The 16,680-nt window shown below is 47.3% G+C and overlaps 1 protein-coding gene across 1 annotated transcript in view; it reads left to right on the top strand.

Annotated features, from left to right (window-relative positions):
• The window catches only part of TTC12 (tetratricopeptide repeat domain 12), a 138,512-nt gene extending 126,607 nt beyond the window's left edge, over window positions 1-11,905 (top strand). The window contains exons 21-22 of the mRNA XM_075327905.1: window positions 9,531-9,756; window positions 11,542-11,905. Of these exons, the coding sequence (XP_075184020.1) occupies window positions 9,531-9,756; window positions 11,542-11,611 (296 nt within the window). The 3' untranslated portion in view covers window positions 11,612-11,905. The remainder of the gene's footprint in view (window positions 1-9,530; window positions 9,757-11,541) is intronic.
• Window positions 11,906-16,680: the final 4,775 nt, after the last annotated feature.

Consider the following 16,680-nt stretch of genomic DNA (forward strand, 5'->3'; position numbering starts at 1 on the left):
TTTACACCATAAGCATGGCGATGTAATATTCTATACTCTATATATGAAATACATTGTTACAGAGCTGCATGAATATTGCCTAAATTAAGGTTTTCATTTTGACAGGATAGAAGATAAGTAGTTTTAGGGGCGCAGTAATCATCAGCTGCCACTTATCGAAAGTATAGTAATCAGTACGGAGGACGACTCAGGGGTGAGATTCACATTACAAAGACTCAAGACAGAGAATAAAATGTGTAATTTGCGGATCGCGTTCTATGATGATGTGATGCCTCATTTTATCATGACAGTCACTGACGGCGTATTCTATACGCTGTGATCAGTAAGGGTCCGGCGGATGCGGTGGCCAGAGATTACGAGAATGAGTTGGTAGCGGTTCTGTTCTCATAGTAGTTTTGTTTTATCACAAAGGCTGCAAAGCCGGTCATTAACTATAATGGCACGATAATGAAGCCTCTTGAAACAGTAAACGGAGATAAAGTAGCCTGGTAGTTTTCTAACGTCGCCGACACTTTGCTCTACCATTCAACGGGTTTCATTGTGGTCAAACCCCAGCTAATTGGACATTAAAGGGTTATTCCTGATAAGCAGTTTCAGGACACCAGCTTGTGGAATAAATGTTTGGAAAGTGGCTTCTTCCATTTGGTTGACAGTTCAGACCAGCAGCGTCATTGCTGCCCTAAAGGTGTATGCTCCCGATTCTGCGGGAGAACTGAAAGAGGTAGGCAGGTGCCCCAGGCGGCGTGGGTGCCGCACTTCTTCACCAAGAAGACTCCGTGTGCGGAAATGGCTTCCAGAGGGGTGCATGACACTTAGGCGGGCTTTGCACACTACGATATCGCAGGTGCGAGGTCGGTGGGGTCAAATTGAAAGTGACGCACATCCGGCGTCGCTGTCGACATCGTAGTGTGTAAAGCCTTTTACATACGATTAACGAGCGCAAAAGCGTCGTTATCGTATGATCGGTGTAGGGTCCGACATTTCCATAATGCCGCTGCTGCGATGGTACGATGTTGTTCCTCGTTCCAGCTGGCAGCACACATCGCTGTGTGTGAAGCCGCAGGAGCGAGGAACATCTCCTACCTACGTCCCGGCCGGCTATGCGAAAGGAAGGAGGTGGGAGGGATGTTTACGTCCCGCTCATCTCCGCCCCTCTGCTTCTATTGGCTGCCTGCCGTGTGACGTCGCTATGACGCCGCACGACCCGCCCCCTTAGTAAGGAGGCGGGTCTCCGGCCAGAGCGACGTCGCAGGGCAGGTAAGTGCGTGTGAAGCTGCCGTAGCAATAATGTTCGCTACGGCAGCAATCACAAGATATCGTACCTGCGACGGGGGCGGGGACTATCGCTGCATCATTGGTAACACATTGTTACCGATATCGCAACGTGCAAAGCCCGCCTTACTTGCTGCTTTGGGAAGGTGTCCATCACCCCTGTTGCCAGAAGTCAACAGAGACGAGACACGAAACACCAGAGTTCACTTAGCCAACCAGTTTTTTACATTTATTCTTCACACTGTTATGACAGACGTGACCACTGACCTTCCTTTCTCTCTCTGTGGGGTACTACTTTCCGTTCTGTTCATTACTGTCCTTCTGTCCCCCATTCGTCCTCAATACTCCAGTGTCTGCGCCTCTATCACCCTTTATTCCTTGAACCTTCATCTGCTTCTGGGCTCGGCGGCTTCTCTAGCCACCAGACAACTCTCTAAGCCTGCCGGGGTGAGCCGTAGGCTCCGGATCTCAGGGTTCCCTGTCTGACCCTAGCACCGAGGCCACATCCTTTCACACTTGAACACACTACCTTAATCGTATCCTATCTAACATAACTCGCTCTTCTGCCGGCTTAACCAGATCACTAGATGGCAGCATTTAATAACCTGGTAAACAGTCGTAACTCTGCTACATCCATAACCTGTTCTTCTCTAAAATAATAAAACACTTCAATACTAATATATGCATTTATATTATTCAACAGTTACACAGAAGACAAAGCATGTTTACATCATGGGGCACTGCCCACCTATTGCAGAACATAATTTTGGGTACTGAGCATGGCCAGAGTCCATAGGAAATAGAGATACATGAACTAGGACTTCTGCATATTAATTCATGCTTGGGTCAGACAGCATAGAAAGAGCCAGCTGAGGTCACAAGCAGAATCGCAAAACTATCCGAAACCTCTGACACGGAGATGTTGTTCGTAAGAGGTTATTTGGTAAATAGGGATAAATAGGGATCTGAATGGGACAAAAGGTGCACAGATAGGGCAGTATCCTAAGCAACAAAATGGGGGTGAGGATGATGGTAACGCTCACATATAGGGGTTATGTGAGGACACAACACCTGTAGAAGCCTGATGTGCCGTAGCTGCAGCCCCACGACTGGAGAGTATCATCCAAATCGAAGCTTGGCAAAGCGGCGGGATGAGCTCATGAGAAGAATAAGGTCCGGAGGGTCAAAGCATGTTTTTTTACGCATTCCAAGGAAACTAGGGCACTTTATTTAAATCAATCAAATGGATGAGTTTTTAGAATATTTAGCGGCAAGTGTTCTATTTTTTTTTTAATGATGGAACAACCCCTTAATATCCTCAATGTCTACCTTGAGACAACTTCTTTTAAACTTTTTCTATAAATTACTAGTAGCGGGTCCCTCGAATGGAGTTTAGTGATTCATAAAGTGATCTTTCTTAGGGGTACTTTGCACAGTACGACATTGCATGCCGATTGCTGCGATGCTGAGCGCGATAGTCCCCGCCCCCGTCGCAGCTGCGATATTTTGTGATAGCTGCAGTAGCGAAAATTATCGCTACGGCAGCTTCACATGCACTCGCCTGCCCTGCGCCGTCGCTCTGGCCGGCGACCCGCCTCCTTCCTAAGGGGGTGGGTCGTGCAACGTCACAGCGACATCACATGGCAGGCGGCCAATAGGAGCGGAGGGGCGGAGATGAGAAGGACGTAAACATCCTGCCCACCTCCTTCCTTCCTCATTGCAGCCAGGACGCAGATAGGAGATGTTCCTCGCTCCTGCGGCTTCACACACAGCGATGTATACTGCCGCAGGAACGAGGAACAACATCGTAACATCGGTCCTTCCGAAATTATGGAAATGACCGACGCTACACCGATGATACGATTTCGATGCTTTTGCACTCGTTAGTCGTATCAAAAACGATTTACACACTACGATGTCAACAGCGACGCCGGATGTGCGTCACTTTCGATTTGACCCCACCGACATCGCACCTGCGATGTGGTAGTGTGCAAAGTACCCCTTAGGCTATCTTCTCAATCTGCAGTGTTTAAAGCGGGCCAATCACCAGGATTTTTCCTATATAAACTAAAGCCAGTGCTATACTGGTGCCATCATGCTGATTCTATACATACCATTAGTTGTGAGATCGGATGTATAGTTTCTGAAATACAGGCAAGTAAAGTTTGTGAAATGCACTTGTGACGCCCTGGCAAAGCCAGGTTGTCACAGAAAGAGTTAATCCTCCTTGGTAATCTGATTTCACACCGGTGCAGCAGGACAAACCACATCCCCCAGGGTAAGGCTGCTTTCACACTATGTTTTTTTAACATGCGTCATGAACGTTTTTTTGCTGCAAAAGCGGATCCTGCTTTTACAGCAAAAAACGCATGCAAACGCATGTGTTACTTTGCAGGATCCTGTCACTGGATGTTTAGGGGCGGGCATTGGAGTCATGTGATCGGGAGTGATGGGAACTAAACGTGCCAGACTGGGAGCCGGCTTCTTACAACTGCGGAGGCTCGTAACCAAGGTAAACATCGGGTAACTTGCTTGGATACCCGATATTTACTTTGGTTACGAGCGTCTGCAGCTGCTAGGAGCCGGGCTCCCTGCACACGTAACCAACGTAAACATCGGGTAACTAAGATAAGTGGTTACCCGATATTTACCTTGGTTACGAGTGTCCGCAGCTCTCAGGTGGAGGAGAGGGAGGGGGAGAGACAGAGAGGTAGGAGAGAGATAGACTGATCACGGGGCTGGTTTCTGGGCATGCTCAGTAGAGCAAGCAGGATCCTGCCTATCAGTATGCCAGCGTTCACATGCGTTTGCGTGCTGTTTAGTCAGGATCCAGCAATTTGCAGTATTTGGACGCAGCTCAAAAACGCTACATGTAGCGTTTTTGAAAGATGTTAAAAAACTGCAAGTTGCTGGATCCTCACTATAACGCACGCAAACACAGGTGAACGCATGTTAACGCGAGTCCATTGCAAATGCATTGAAATGAAAACGCATTGGCACTGGATCCGTTTTTGCGTTAAAAGAACGTTCAGGACGCATGTTAAAAAGACGTAGTGTGAAAGCAGCCTTTAAGAGAAAAGCAGAGCAGAGGGGAGGGGCTGGAGCAGAGAGTGTTTGGAGAGACAGAGAAAAGAGAAGTCTGGAGTTGTAGCTCCCAGGCTGAAAGTGAAGCTTGCTCCGAAAGGGCCGGGACAGGCCGTAGTGAGGAAGGGGCCAGAGGTAGCCGGAGCAGGGTAGTGGCCCCTCGGTACCTAGGGTGACCCGGATCACTACAGGGGAGTGGATTCCCCGTTCCCGGCTGAGGAGAAAGAGGAAGAGAGTGGAGAGAAAGGCACCTGGCTGCAGGGAAAGAACAGGAGCTGCTGCACCGTGTGTGGGACACTAACACCCCCGTACTGAAGGCTGCGGACACCGGCAAATCCTAGTTTACCAGTGACTCCGTGTGAATTACTTGTGAGTATGCCCGTGCCCTCGGGCACCGCACCGCAGCACTGCGCCCTGCTCCCTGCTTACCCCATGACCGGGCCCCGGGACAGCCAACCCCCTACCCACGGAGGGGAGAAATAACATCTAGCTGCTCCATACCATCGCTCCCGGGATCCCCGTCCAGAGCAGCGGTGGTGTTCCAACCTCACCACAACCGTGGGTGGCGTCACGGACAATCTCCCTTACCAAATCCCCTTTTACTGTGGAGCCTGGAATCACAGACCGGGTCACACCACCATGATACCCACAGAAGTGACCCCGTGGCCCGGATCTGAGTACCCCTGGTCCCCGGGCGACACATTTGGCGTCACGAACAGGATCGAACCCATCCAGTTACCTGGAGGAAGTGCGCCTTGCCCCATCCGTCAGCGGCGTCCCGCTGAGGAAAAATCCCAAAGTCCGCCATTTTAGCCGCCATTTTAGGTGCCAAAAACAACAGCTTGGTGCCTTCTTCTCCGAGCGGCGGGCGTGAAAAAGAGGCTCCACCCCCTGAGAACGTGGGCGGAAGTGAAGCTCCGGAGGACCGGAAGCGAAAGGGAAACTTTAAAAGTTGCTAGAAGGACTGCTCCCGAGTACCAAGGGGGAGAAGGAAGAAGGAGCTGCAGTTCATGTGACCAGGACTGTAAAGGCAGGGACGCCAGGACTTTGCCTAATTCCGTTCCTGGACAAGCAGTAGCCGCAACCCCGATGACATCTTACCCGGCTCCGGCAGTCCGCCCAGCCGCCATGGTGATGACGTCGGCTCCAGCAGTCCGCCCGGCCGCAACGGAGGTGGCACCCGATTGGAAGTCTGCCCCAGATGTGGCGCCAGCCGCTCCCAGGTACCCCGTCATGGCTGTGGAGCAGCCGGAGTGCACCTGCAGAGAGGAGGAGCAGGCCAGTGAGAGATGGAGCCCTCGGCAGTTAGCGATGCCGGTTGTAGCTGGCGCCGAGGGCATCCAAGTGGGCCTGGCTTCTGAGCAGGAGGCAGAGCACGGAACCCGTGCCCCGTACTGGGAGTGGCGGCAGCGGCAGTGGTAGTGGAGCATGGACGGCTACCCACAAGTTAAAAAGTTGACTGTTTTATGGACTGTCACCCCTGTTGAGCGCCCTTAAGTTCAGGAGGAGGCCATCTGCTCCGCAGGTGTGGGGTGGCAGAACAGTTTAAATTTAAAGTTTTAGAAAACGTACCTCCCGATGTGGGAAGATGTATGACTGTAATGTGTTTATTTTCCCTTTTTCCAGTTTAATAAATGTTGGTGCCCAGACGGCCCGAGGACGGGCCGTGTTTTACCAAGGGGGTGTGTGATGCCCTGGCAAAGCCAGGTTGTCACAGAAAGAGTTAATCCTCCTTGGTAATCTGATTTCACACCGGTGCAGCAGGACAAACCACATCCCCCAGGGTAAGAGAAAAGCAGAGCAGAGGGGAGGGGCTGGAGCAGAGTGTTTGGAGAGACAGAGAGAAGAGAAGTCTGGAGTTGTAGCTCCCAGGCTGAAAGTGAAGCGTGCTCCGAAAGGGCCGGGACAGGCCGTAGTGAGGAAGGGGCCAGAGGTAGCCGGAGCAGGGTAGTGGCCCCTCGGTACCTAGGGTGACCCGGATCACTACAGGGGAGTGGATTCCCCGTTCCCGGCTGAGGAGAAAGAGGAAGAGAGTGGAGAGAAAGGCACCTGGCTGCAGGGAAAGAACAGGAGCTGCTGCACCGTGTGTGGGACACTAACACCCCCGTACTGAAGGCTGCGGACACCGGCAATTCCTAGTTTATCAGTGACTCCGTGTGAATTACTTGTGAGTACGCCCGTGCCCTCGGGCACCGCACCGCAGCACTGCGCCCTGCTCCCTGCTTACCCCATCACCGGGCCCCGGGACAGCCAACCCCCTACCCACGGAGGGGAGAAATAACATCTAGCTGCTCCATACCATCGCTCCCGGAATCCCCGTCCAGAGCAGCGGTGGTGTTCCAACCTCACCACAACCGTGGGTGGCGTCACGGACAATCTCCCTTACCAAATCCCCTTTTACTGTGGAGCCTGGGATCACAGACTGGGTCACACCACCGTGATACCCACAGAAGTGACCCCGTGGCCCGGATCTGAGTACCCCTGGTCCCCGGGCGACACACACTGTTATTTGATTAATAGCAGCTACAGAATATCTAATAGGTCGGTCGAGTTTTGATAGCTATTCCTAGCCCTGTCTGCCTCCCTATGTTTCCTCCCCCTGTCCTTTCTTCCCCCTGTAATAACAGAGACAAGGGGAGGAAGGACAGGCAGCAGACAGGGGCAGGAATGCTAGCAAAACCCAACCCACCTATTAGATATTCTGCAGCACCTATCAATCAAATAACAGTGCATTTCACAGACTTTACTTGCCTGTATTTCAGAAAGTATACATCCGATCTCACAACTAAAGGTATGTAAAGAATCAGCACGATAGGGCCAATATAGCACTGGCTTTAGTTTATATAGGAGAATCCTGGTGGTTGCTCCTCCTTAAGAAGCTGGTCCTTTACTTGCCTATATTTCAGAAACTAGACATCCGACCTCACAACTAAAGGTATATATAGAATCAGCAAGATAGTGCCAGTATAGCACTGGCTTTAGTTTATATATGAAAATCCTGGTGGTTGCTCCTCTTTAAGCCGCCATATCAAAAGGTCAGTAGACTGGTCCTGTAAAGATATATAAATCTACAAACTATTGCAGTTGCAGGCATTATCTCTCATCTGTCTTCCCCCTTATATAATTTACTTCCAATTAGAAGTAAGCAATTCTAAGAGATTGAGTACGACCAGACTTCCTAATTAATTATTGAACATGAGGGTGGCCGGTCGGGAGTTTAATCTTCTCTTTAGTTATCTATCGATAGAGTAGAACTGCATAAATAATCAGTTACCGGTATTAATGGTCACTTTTTGATGAAACTTCAGAAAGTTTCCCCTGCTGGGTCAGCCCACACGCACTTTCCAGCTAGTGGAACGCTGAAGACTTAGTGATGAAAGACAGCTGTATTGTGTGAGATAACAGCGACTATTATAGCGGTATAGAACTTGATAACATGTTGTAAATTATATTTCCCAGTGTGCTCTGTCAGTGGACCGTGCCTATGTGTCTAGAGTTACCATTATCGCCAGTGTGCTCTGCGTGTCGGGATTGTATAGCAGCTGGAAATCCATAGTTTGTGTGGTCATGCGTTATGGGAAGATATATCTTGACTAGTGAAGTTGAGTTTGTTGAGACTCAGTGTTAAAAAAGATAAAAATCGGAAACAAATATCCTGTGGATACATCGAGTCAAATTAGATATTGAGAAGTAAAATAGACTTACTAATAAAGATGGTCAGATTGATCCACGGCCAATCGAATTAGAGTTGAACTTCCTGAATTTTGTAGGTCCACACCAATTCGAACAGTTTGTGATCTATTTTCGAGGATTGGACCACAAAAAAATCTTGTCCCCCTTTTACACACTGATGAAGAATCACAGAACGACCAAATAATGACAGGTGCTGTCAGGTGGTAGGCTTCTCCGTAATGCTCTGCAGCTATTACATTACATGGACTAATGCAGTCAATCATGGGGGACAATTACATCCAGTCTAAAAGATGAGGGATGGCCAAGCAGCGGCATTTTATGCTTCTACAAGACAGAAATAAGAGTCAGAATGCACAGCTTTTTCAACATAGGGACAGAAAAACTTTGACCCCCCCCCATTCATCAAGACCGGCCATGTTCATGCCGGTCTTAAGGCCCATTTACACACAACGATATCGCTAAAGAGATATCGTCGGGGTCACGGTGTTGGTGACTTACATCCAGCCTCGTTAGCGATGTCGTTGTGTGTGACACCTTTTTGCGATCAGTAACGATCACAAAAAGGTGTCAAATTGTTCGTCGTGTACACGTCGTTCATTTTTAAAAAATCGTTCCTCGTTTGGAACGCAGGTTGTGTGTCGTTCCTGCGGCAGCGCACATCGCTATGTGTGTGAGGAACAACATCGTACCTACGGCCGCCGGCAATAAGGAAGGAAGGAGGTGGGCGGGATGTTCCGGCCGCTCATCTCCGCCCCTCCGCTTCTATTGGGCGGCCGCTTAGTGACGCCGAACGAACCTCCCCCTTAAAGGAGAGATTGTTCGGCGGCCACAGCGACGTCGGTGGACAGATAATTGCGTGTGACGCTGCCGTAGCGATATTGTTCGCTATGGCAGTGATCACCCCGTGACGCGCCACCGACGTGGGTGGGTGCTATCGCTCGCAACATCGCTAGCAATGTCGCAGCGTCTAAAGCCCGCTTTAATGAGGAGGATGCTCCTGAGTCATTGAAGGGCTGGTCCACTACTCTGACAATCTGTCATGGGTGTGTTCCACTATGGGGAGACCTCTGGTAAATCTAGGACCAGAAAGTCACAACGCCTTATTTTTTTCGTAGGTTAGCAGCTTGTGTTTAAATGTATCTGCTTTCTTTTGGTATTGTAGAGGTTAAGTACTCTTTCCTATCCGGCTATCCTTTGGAGCCTTATTCTCAGGTGCAGCACTTTTGTGACCACTCCCTTTCACTATAAATAATCACATGTCTTACCATGTGAAAGCGGGGATATAATCATCATTCTTATACTGACTACTTTGGAAGGAGACAGTCTCTGGAAGAAGCTGAGGAGTTGTGATAATTGCAGCTGTGTTGTTTAGCTGTTACAGGGGTGGCACAGGGCTGTAGTTATAGGCATGACTTTGCCTTAGGTTGAGTGTGTATTAACATATCTGACTTCTTTGAAAACTTATATATAATTTCCTTTAGACTTTGGCACCCTGGTGACCCTGCTACGTTCCGAGGATGAGATCATAGTTGGGAATACTGCTCTGTGTTTGGGAAATTGCTTTGATCTTCCTGGTGCAGCCTCCACCTTGTTGCAGACGGATATCCTGAAATTGCTTCTGACCCATGCTGGCGGAGACTCCAAGAGACCCTCTGTACAACGAAATGCTGCCATAGCACTGGGGAAACTCTGTTGTGCAGAGCCAAGGTAAGTGTCTCATCAAAAAAGACCCTCAAGTCCATAAGTAGGAAGTCTCTGAGAAACGTGTTCCTGCGGTGGCCCTTTTACACTTTACCAGGCAGTGCTATGGACATTATTTCTTTTGTGGGTCCAAAATGTTTTCTCCATTACTAGGACAACCCTTTCTGATTTCACATGTTTTCCCCAGATAAAATAATAAAGCCTACACTCACCTCCTTGGCCGGCATCCTTCCAGCATTGTCCGGGCTCGCACTGATGGGGCTCACATGGGGTTGGGACATCAGATAAGCCCTACATCCAATCAGCGCTGTCAGAGTGCAATACACATCACAGCCACCTGGAGGCTACACAGACACAGATAGCATAAACAGCTCCCAACAGAGTAACGCTCGCGGCCTGTGTAGGGGAAGTGAGTGAGATTAGTGGAACCAGCGGGGGAAACTCGAGCTTACCCTTTAGTGGGGGGGGGGGCTTGACTAAGCGCCAATTACGAGGCGGACACCAGGTACCACTACTAGGACAGTGTCTGGGACTGTGGCAGCTGACCCCCAGGACATTAGATGGACTCAGGTACAGATACGGATGCAGACAGGTATAGGAGGGAATGACAGAGGCAGGTGGTTACGGATAGGTATGGTGGGCATGGCAGGGACAGATAGGTATGGGAAGGCTGGTACATGTGACTGACACAAGGATAATAGGACAGGAACTCAGGACCTGACAACTAGCTAGCAGATTGGAGACAGACTAAGGAATTGTGCAGGCACCTCCCCAAATGGGAGAGTGCCTTACACACATAATTCATTTCAGCCATAGGCTGAGAGACATTTTCTGAAATAGGAGGGTGTGCCCTGAGCACACTCCCAGGAGACCTGGGCTGTATGCACACGCCCCAGGAGGAGTAAGAGGCAACAGTGCATGTGGGTGGCCAGGGAGTGCGGGGGAGGATGCGACCCAGCTGGGGCAGGTGAGTTGGTGTTCCCGTAGGGACGCAGGCATGGCACAGAGTATTGAAAAAAATCTTTTTCTTCAGTTTTTTTTTTAAACTGGTGATCTGTAACAATTATACAGCTCTGGATATGTTGAGCCGAATAGAATGGTACGAAAGGAAATATCTGCATCACAACAGTGCAGGGACCGGACGCTGGCACTCACTCTCTGGATTCGGACCTTTTCACAAATCAATATTTTAAACAGTAAAATTTAGACTACCTAGAAATGCTAATAGGGGGAGCATGTTACATACAAAATAATATATGTCCCATTGAACTTAATATATTCATTTATCAAGTAGGCTATAAGCAACCTATCATTTTGAGGGACTTTCCAAAAACATTCTCTGTACTCAGAAATGTAACTACATATCATCATGAAAATGAGACATGATGTGACCGCGATGCTCAGATGTCACTTGCAGTGATGACATGTCCCTTATCTTGGAGGTAGGCTTGATAGTAGCCAGGTCTGAGCCCAAAGCGTGACCCTGATTCCTGTCTGAGCTCTGATCTTACTCTCCTGCTCCCCTATCCTTGAAGCGGGCTGGAAAGACTTGGGAGAAATCCAAAGAAAAATCAAGTCTAAAAATAAATAGAATTTAGTGTCTAATGAAACGATAATCCATTTTTATCATATTTGGCATTTTCAGGAGCAATTACCTCTTAACTGGTTCAGCTATCAATCATCCAGACAGGTGGATTTAGATTGTATGTGACCATACGCAACAACAGAGAACGTCAGGCACCGATGTCTTGTCTTCTTGATGCCTGTCATTCTTTCTTTGTACTTTTTTAGATACAGGATGCAACTTCGGGAACTTCACGGAATTGAGATTCTGAACTCTTGCATGAAATATATTAAATGAAAAGAATTCACGGCACCCGTATGTCCACGGCGGTGTTATATTACCTACAGAATATAGTTTACACATTATAGTAATCGGCTCATGAAAAGCTTTTCAAATTATTAAAGTATTGTTGGCACAATTGCTAAAAAGTATACAATTTCTCTTAATGGATATAGACACGTTGAGGGAAATTTATTTATTTATTTTTTAATTTAGGCATTTGGTTATAACTAATTTTTGCATTTGGGATTCCTTAAAAATTTGACTTTTGCATTCTTATGTTTCCTAGTGCATTACTATTAAGTTTAATTTAATTCTTTTTAATGGAGAGTTTGTTTTTTGCTTTCGGAGCTTTTCTCAGTTGGCTTATAATAATAATAATAATAATAATAATAATAAAGTTTATTTATATAGCGCCAACATATTCCGCAGAACTTTACAATCCGGTGGGGGGTTGTATAGACAAATGCAAAACAAAATAGTACATAATTCAACAGCTACAGTAGGAATGAGGGTCTTGCTCAAAATCTTACAATCTATGGGGAAAAAGGGGGACACAAAAGGTGAAGCACACTTAGCTTTGATGTGGTCTAAAGTCATACATCAGCACAACCAGGCTCTGATAACTCATTCTGCAGCCGTAGGGGTATGTAATGATGGAACAGGGGCCCTTAGGCTGGCCCTCAGACTAGAAACCCTGCACTGTCCCTTATCTTGGAGGTAGGCTTGAAGGTAGCCAGGTCTGAGCCCCTAGTGTGACCCTGATTCCTGTCTGAGCTCTGATCTTACTCCTCTGCTCCCTCACCCTTGAAGTGGGCAGGAAAATACAATAACAAGACCTCACAGAAATGACACGGACAAGGGAGAACAAAAACTCATACACACTACACTCAAACAGAAAGGAGAGACAATATGTGTACGGGGGAATAAGGAAAAAGCAAGGAAGTAAATGCAAAACAGAGGAACATCCACACCATGTAAAATATCAACTACAGATCATCATAAAAAGGATCACAACCAAGACCGTAATCGCTGAAGCTAAGCTGAAGCTATAATCGGCTCTGTCTAGAAAGATCCAGAATCTTATATAGGGATGAGATGATATGATTGGTAATTAGCAACCTGAGCTCCTAGCAGAGTTCCCAGATCAGCAGGAATTAAATCCTGCAGGACTAAGGAAAAGTGCACGTAAATCAGCCGACGCCCAGCTCTGGCTGAACAACTAGGAGATATCAGGTTGCCTGTCAGGCTCAGCATTTTGAACAGAGCCTGATGCTGCCATGACACCTAATAAGACTGGACCTGAACACCGCATGACACAAAGCCTGTAAAAGCCAAACAGTGCAAAATTGTTGTTGAAAACAAATTGTAAAAACAATTTTAGCCCAGATTACATGCAAATGAGTAAAAACAAATGCCCTCTTAGGTGTCCATATTCTTTAAATGAACACTTCTTGTGTATATTTTATATGTACGGTATTTATTACTCTACTGTTATTTTAGAGAAATGTACAAACATTTGGAGGCTAGAGTAAAACCAATAAAACAAGTTTTGATAATCAATATGATGGATTTGTGCATATATTTTGAGTATTGAGCAGAACATGTGTTGGACGGCTGTATAATTTATTTGCATGAGCTGTGGTTGTGATCATTTTACAATAATGTCATCTACATAATGTCATCCTTGCAAAAGTATTCACCCCTCTTGGCTCTTTACCTCTTTGTTACATTACAACCTGTCTTTCCATATTTTTGTATTCCAATTTGTGTGTGATGCATCAGAACTAGTTTAAGTTAGTGAAGTGAGAAAAATATGGGCAAAAATTATATTTATGGGATAAAATAAGTAAAAATTGCCACGTGCATATGTATTCACACCCTTTGCTATGAAGCCCCTAAAAAAAATCTGGTGCAAGCAATTACCTTCACAAGTCAGACACTTAGTAAAAGAAAGTCCACCTGTGTGCATTCTAAGTGTCCCGGGTTATCTCAGTATATACACCCCTTTACTGAAAGGCCACAGAGGCTTCAAAACCAATAAGCAAGAGGCACCACTAACCAAACAACACTATGAAGACCAAGGAAATCTGCAAACAACACCATAAAGTCCAAGCAGCTCTCCAATCAACACCGTAAAGACCAAGGAGATCTCAAATGAACAGTATGAAGACCAAAGAGATCTCCAAACAACACCATAAAGACCAAGCAGATCTTCAAACAACACCATGAAGAACAAGGAGATCTCCAAACAACATAATGAAGACCAAGGAGATCTCCAAACAACACCATGAAGAACAAGGAGATCTCCAAACAACATAATGAAGACCAAGGAGATCTCCAAACAACACCATGAAGACCAAGGAGATCTCCAAACAACACCATGAAGACCAAGGAGATCTCCAAACAACACCATGAAGAACAAGGAGATCTCCAAACAACGCAATGAAGACCAAGGAGATCTGCAAAGAATACCATGAAGTCCAAGGAGATCTCCAAACAAGTCAGAGACAAAATTGTTGAAAAGTACAAGTCCCGGTTGGGTCAGAAGTTCTAGGTGTGATTTTCATATTGCCCACACCTGTTACTTGCCACAGGTGACTTTGAATGAGTAACACATGCTTGAAACAAATTTGTTTACTCAGAATTTTGGAAAGGTGCCAACAATTTGGTCATTGCCATTTTGGGGTTTTTCCAAACATCTTGCAGTACTTGTAGAGGATTGACTTGCCATTGCACTGTTTGTCATGTACAGTAATTTATGTTTTATACCATTGTATATGTTAATATGTAATGCTGCCAGCCGGGTGCAGGTTCCAGGTACAGTAGAGTGGGACTGTGACCAAAAGCGCAACTTAGGGGTTGGACTGAGATAGCAGCAGGATGGAAGCGTTAGGGTTAAAGGGGAAGTGATAAATGAGGAAAAGAGGACAGTTGGGAGGACTCTAGAGGAGTCAGTACAGAGTAGGGTTCAGGTGTGAGAAGACATGGCCTTGGTGCTAGGGCCAGTCAGGAAACCCTGAGGTAACGTCTGGAGGTCCGGAGCCTACAGCTCACCCCTACGGGCTTAGCGAGTCTTCCCGCTAGAAAGCCACCGAAGCCCAGAATCGGACGAAGGTGAACGGAGTCAGGGGGAAGGAGACAAAGAACCTGGAGCTTAAGGACAAGATTCAAAATAGCAAAGGGGAACAGGTTGACGAGTAGTACTGAGAGGAAGGAAGGAAAAGAAGGCCATGTCTGTTATAATGGTGTGAAGAATAACAATGAATGTTTCTGGTTGGCTAAGCAAGCTCTGGTGTTGCGTGTGTTACGAACTGTCTATGATGACTACCAGCGGGGTGATGGACATCTGCCTGAAGAAAATAGTAAGTGTTATACACCCCAACCAAGGTCGCATCCACACACAGAGTCTCCATGGTCAGGGTTGAGACTTGTGCACAGTTGATAGTTCTTAATGACATTGGCTGTATGTTTGTGGTCACTGTCCTGCTGCAGATACATCTGAAGCCAAACGGACAGCCTCCATCATGTTATTAAATGATGGATAAGTATCTTCCTGCATTTGCCAGCACATACACGCTGTATATGTGGCGCCCCTGCGGCTTCAGATGCCACAGGGTACTGCACTTCATCTGGGGTGCAGTATTTATCTTGGATACGGAGGAGGTCATCACCGGTAAACCACCAAAACACATCCAACACATAACACGGAAGCTCTTTCACCAGGACTGAGCTAGGGTAGGAGAAGGGGGTGGCCATCATGAAGTAGGGGACCTCTTACCCACTAGTTCAGCAACCCAGGGAGCAGGGAACCTGCAAGGGAAGTTAGGAGCCATCTCACACATTATTCAGTTAGCACCAGGCGGGGGTCCGCGCCAGGTCGGACTCAGGAGGAGATGTCAGGATAAAGTGACAGAACAGAAAGGGGCCCGTGGTGCGGAGCTGGAGGCTCAACCTGGGATCTTAGGAAGAAAGGGTTTACGGGGAGTGCAGCAGGCACCCGTGACCCATTCCATCGCCCAAGAGCTGGGGTGGAGGGAAGACCACCAGAAAGGACACACAGAAGGAAACATCGGCCTTGACCTCTGAACTCTCTGGGATCGGCTGAAGCCCATAATAGGCGGAGCACGGCACTCCAAAGGCGGTGTAACCTGAGTGAATAAAGACCTTGAACTGCAACCTCTGTGTCGTCCCATCACTGCCGCCGCTCCCATCCTCGCGCCCCTGCGCCATAGGTGACTACTACTCCCAACATCCTCCCTGGGGCCTAGCTCTACCTGGGGAGAGCTGTACTATCCGAGCTGCATTGTCATCCGCCCCAGAGAAAGCACCCGCAGCGGCGGCTCCTATATTAGCTGCATACCACCGGTGGTGTCACGAAGACAAACTCCACACCCCATCCCCCCTATTATTAACACTGCCAGGGTCACGGAACCGGGCCAGACCGCTGTGACTTCCCGAACCAACACCGGCCCGGTAACGAGTGTCCCCGCCCCCAGACCCCGTGGGCGCGCCATATACTCTAATAATTATCCTGCTTACGTCACATCCATTGCACAGGTGTATGTGACTATTGTATGATATCCATGGATGATGAAGACAAAATCAGGCCAATAAGTGGTTAATATTTCCTTATGGTACCTCTAGTATAGTTTAGTATTTAGCTCTTTTTATCCTTTTATTAATAAGTAAACCTATGCAATAGGTGCAAAAAAACCATTAATCTCTCCCTATATGAGACAACCACCACTAGTTTGTATTTATTACCTTCATTCAGTCATTATCAGATACTTCCCTTCTATTGCTTCTCTGCTGTTGCTAAGCGACCTTTGTTCAAATTGATTCATAGTAACTGATCCCTATACACTTCCTAAATCATATGCCAATGTTCCGATATTGTCCTGCGCGGCAGCACATAATACATCGCTGCATTAATATTCTGTGCACTGTACACAATTGGTAATCCAGGTAGATGGAATATGTGTAAGAAACGTGTCCTGCTTACACGGGGGCAGATGACGGAGCTGAGGGGATCGGATTTTACATGGAGGAATGTACATATTGATTATATTCTGTATATATTATAC

The sequence above is a fragment of the Anomaloglossus baeobatrachus genome, chromosome 11 (genome assembly GCF_048569485.1).
Source record: "Anomaloglossus baeobatrachus isolate aAnoBae1 chromosome 11, aAnoBae1.hap1, whole genome shotgun sequence".
In the NCBI taxonomy this organism is placed as follows: Eukaryota; Metazoa; Chordata; class Amphibia; order Anura; family Aromobatidae; genus Anomaloglossus; species Anomaloglossus baeobatrachus.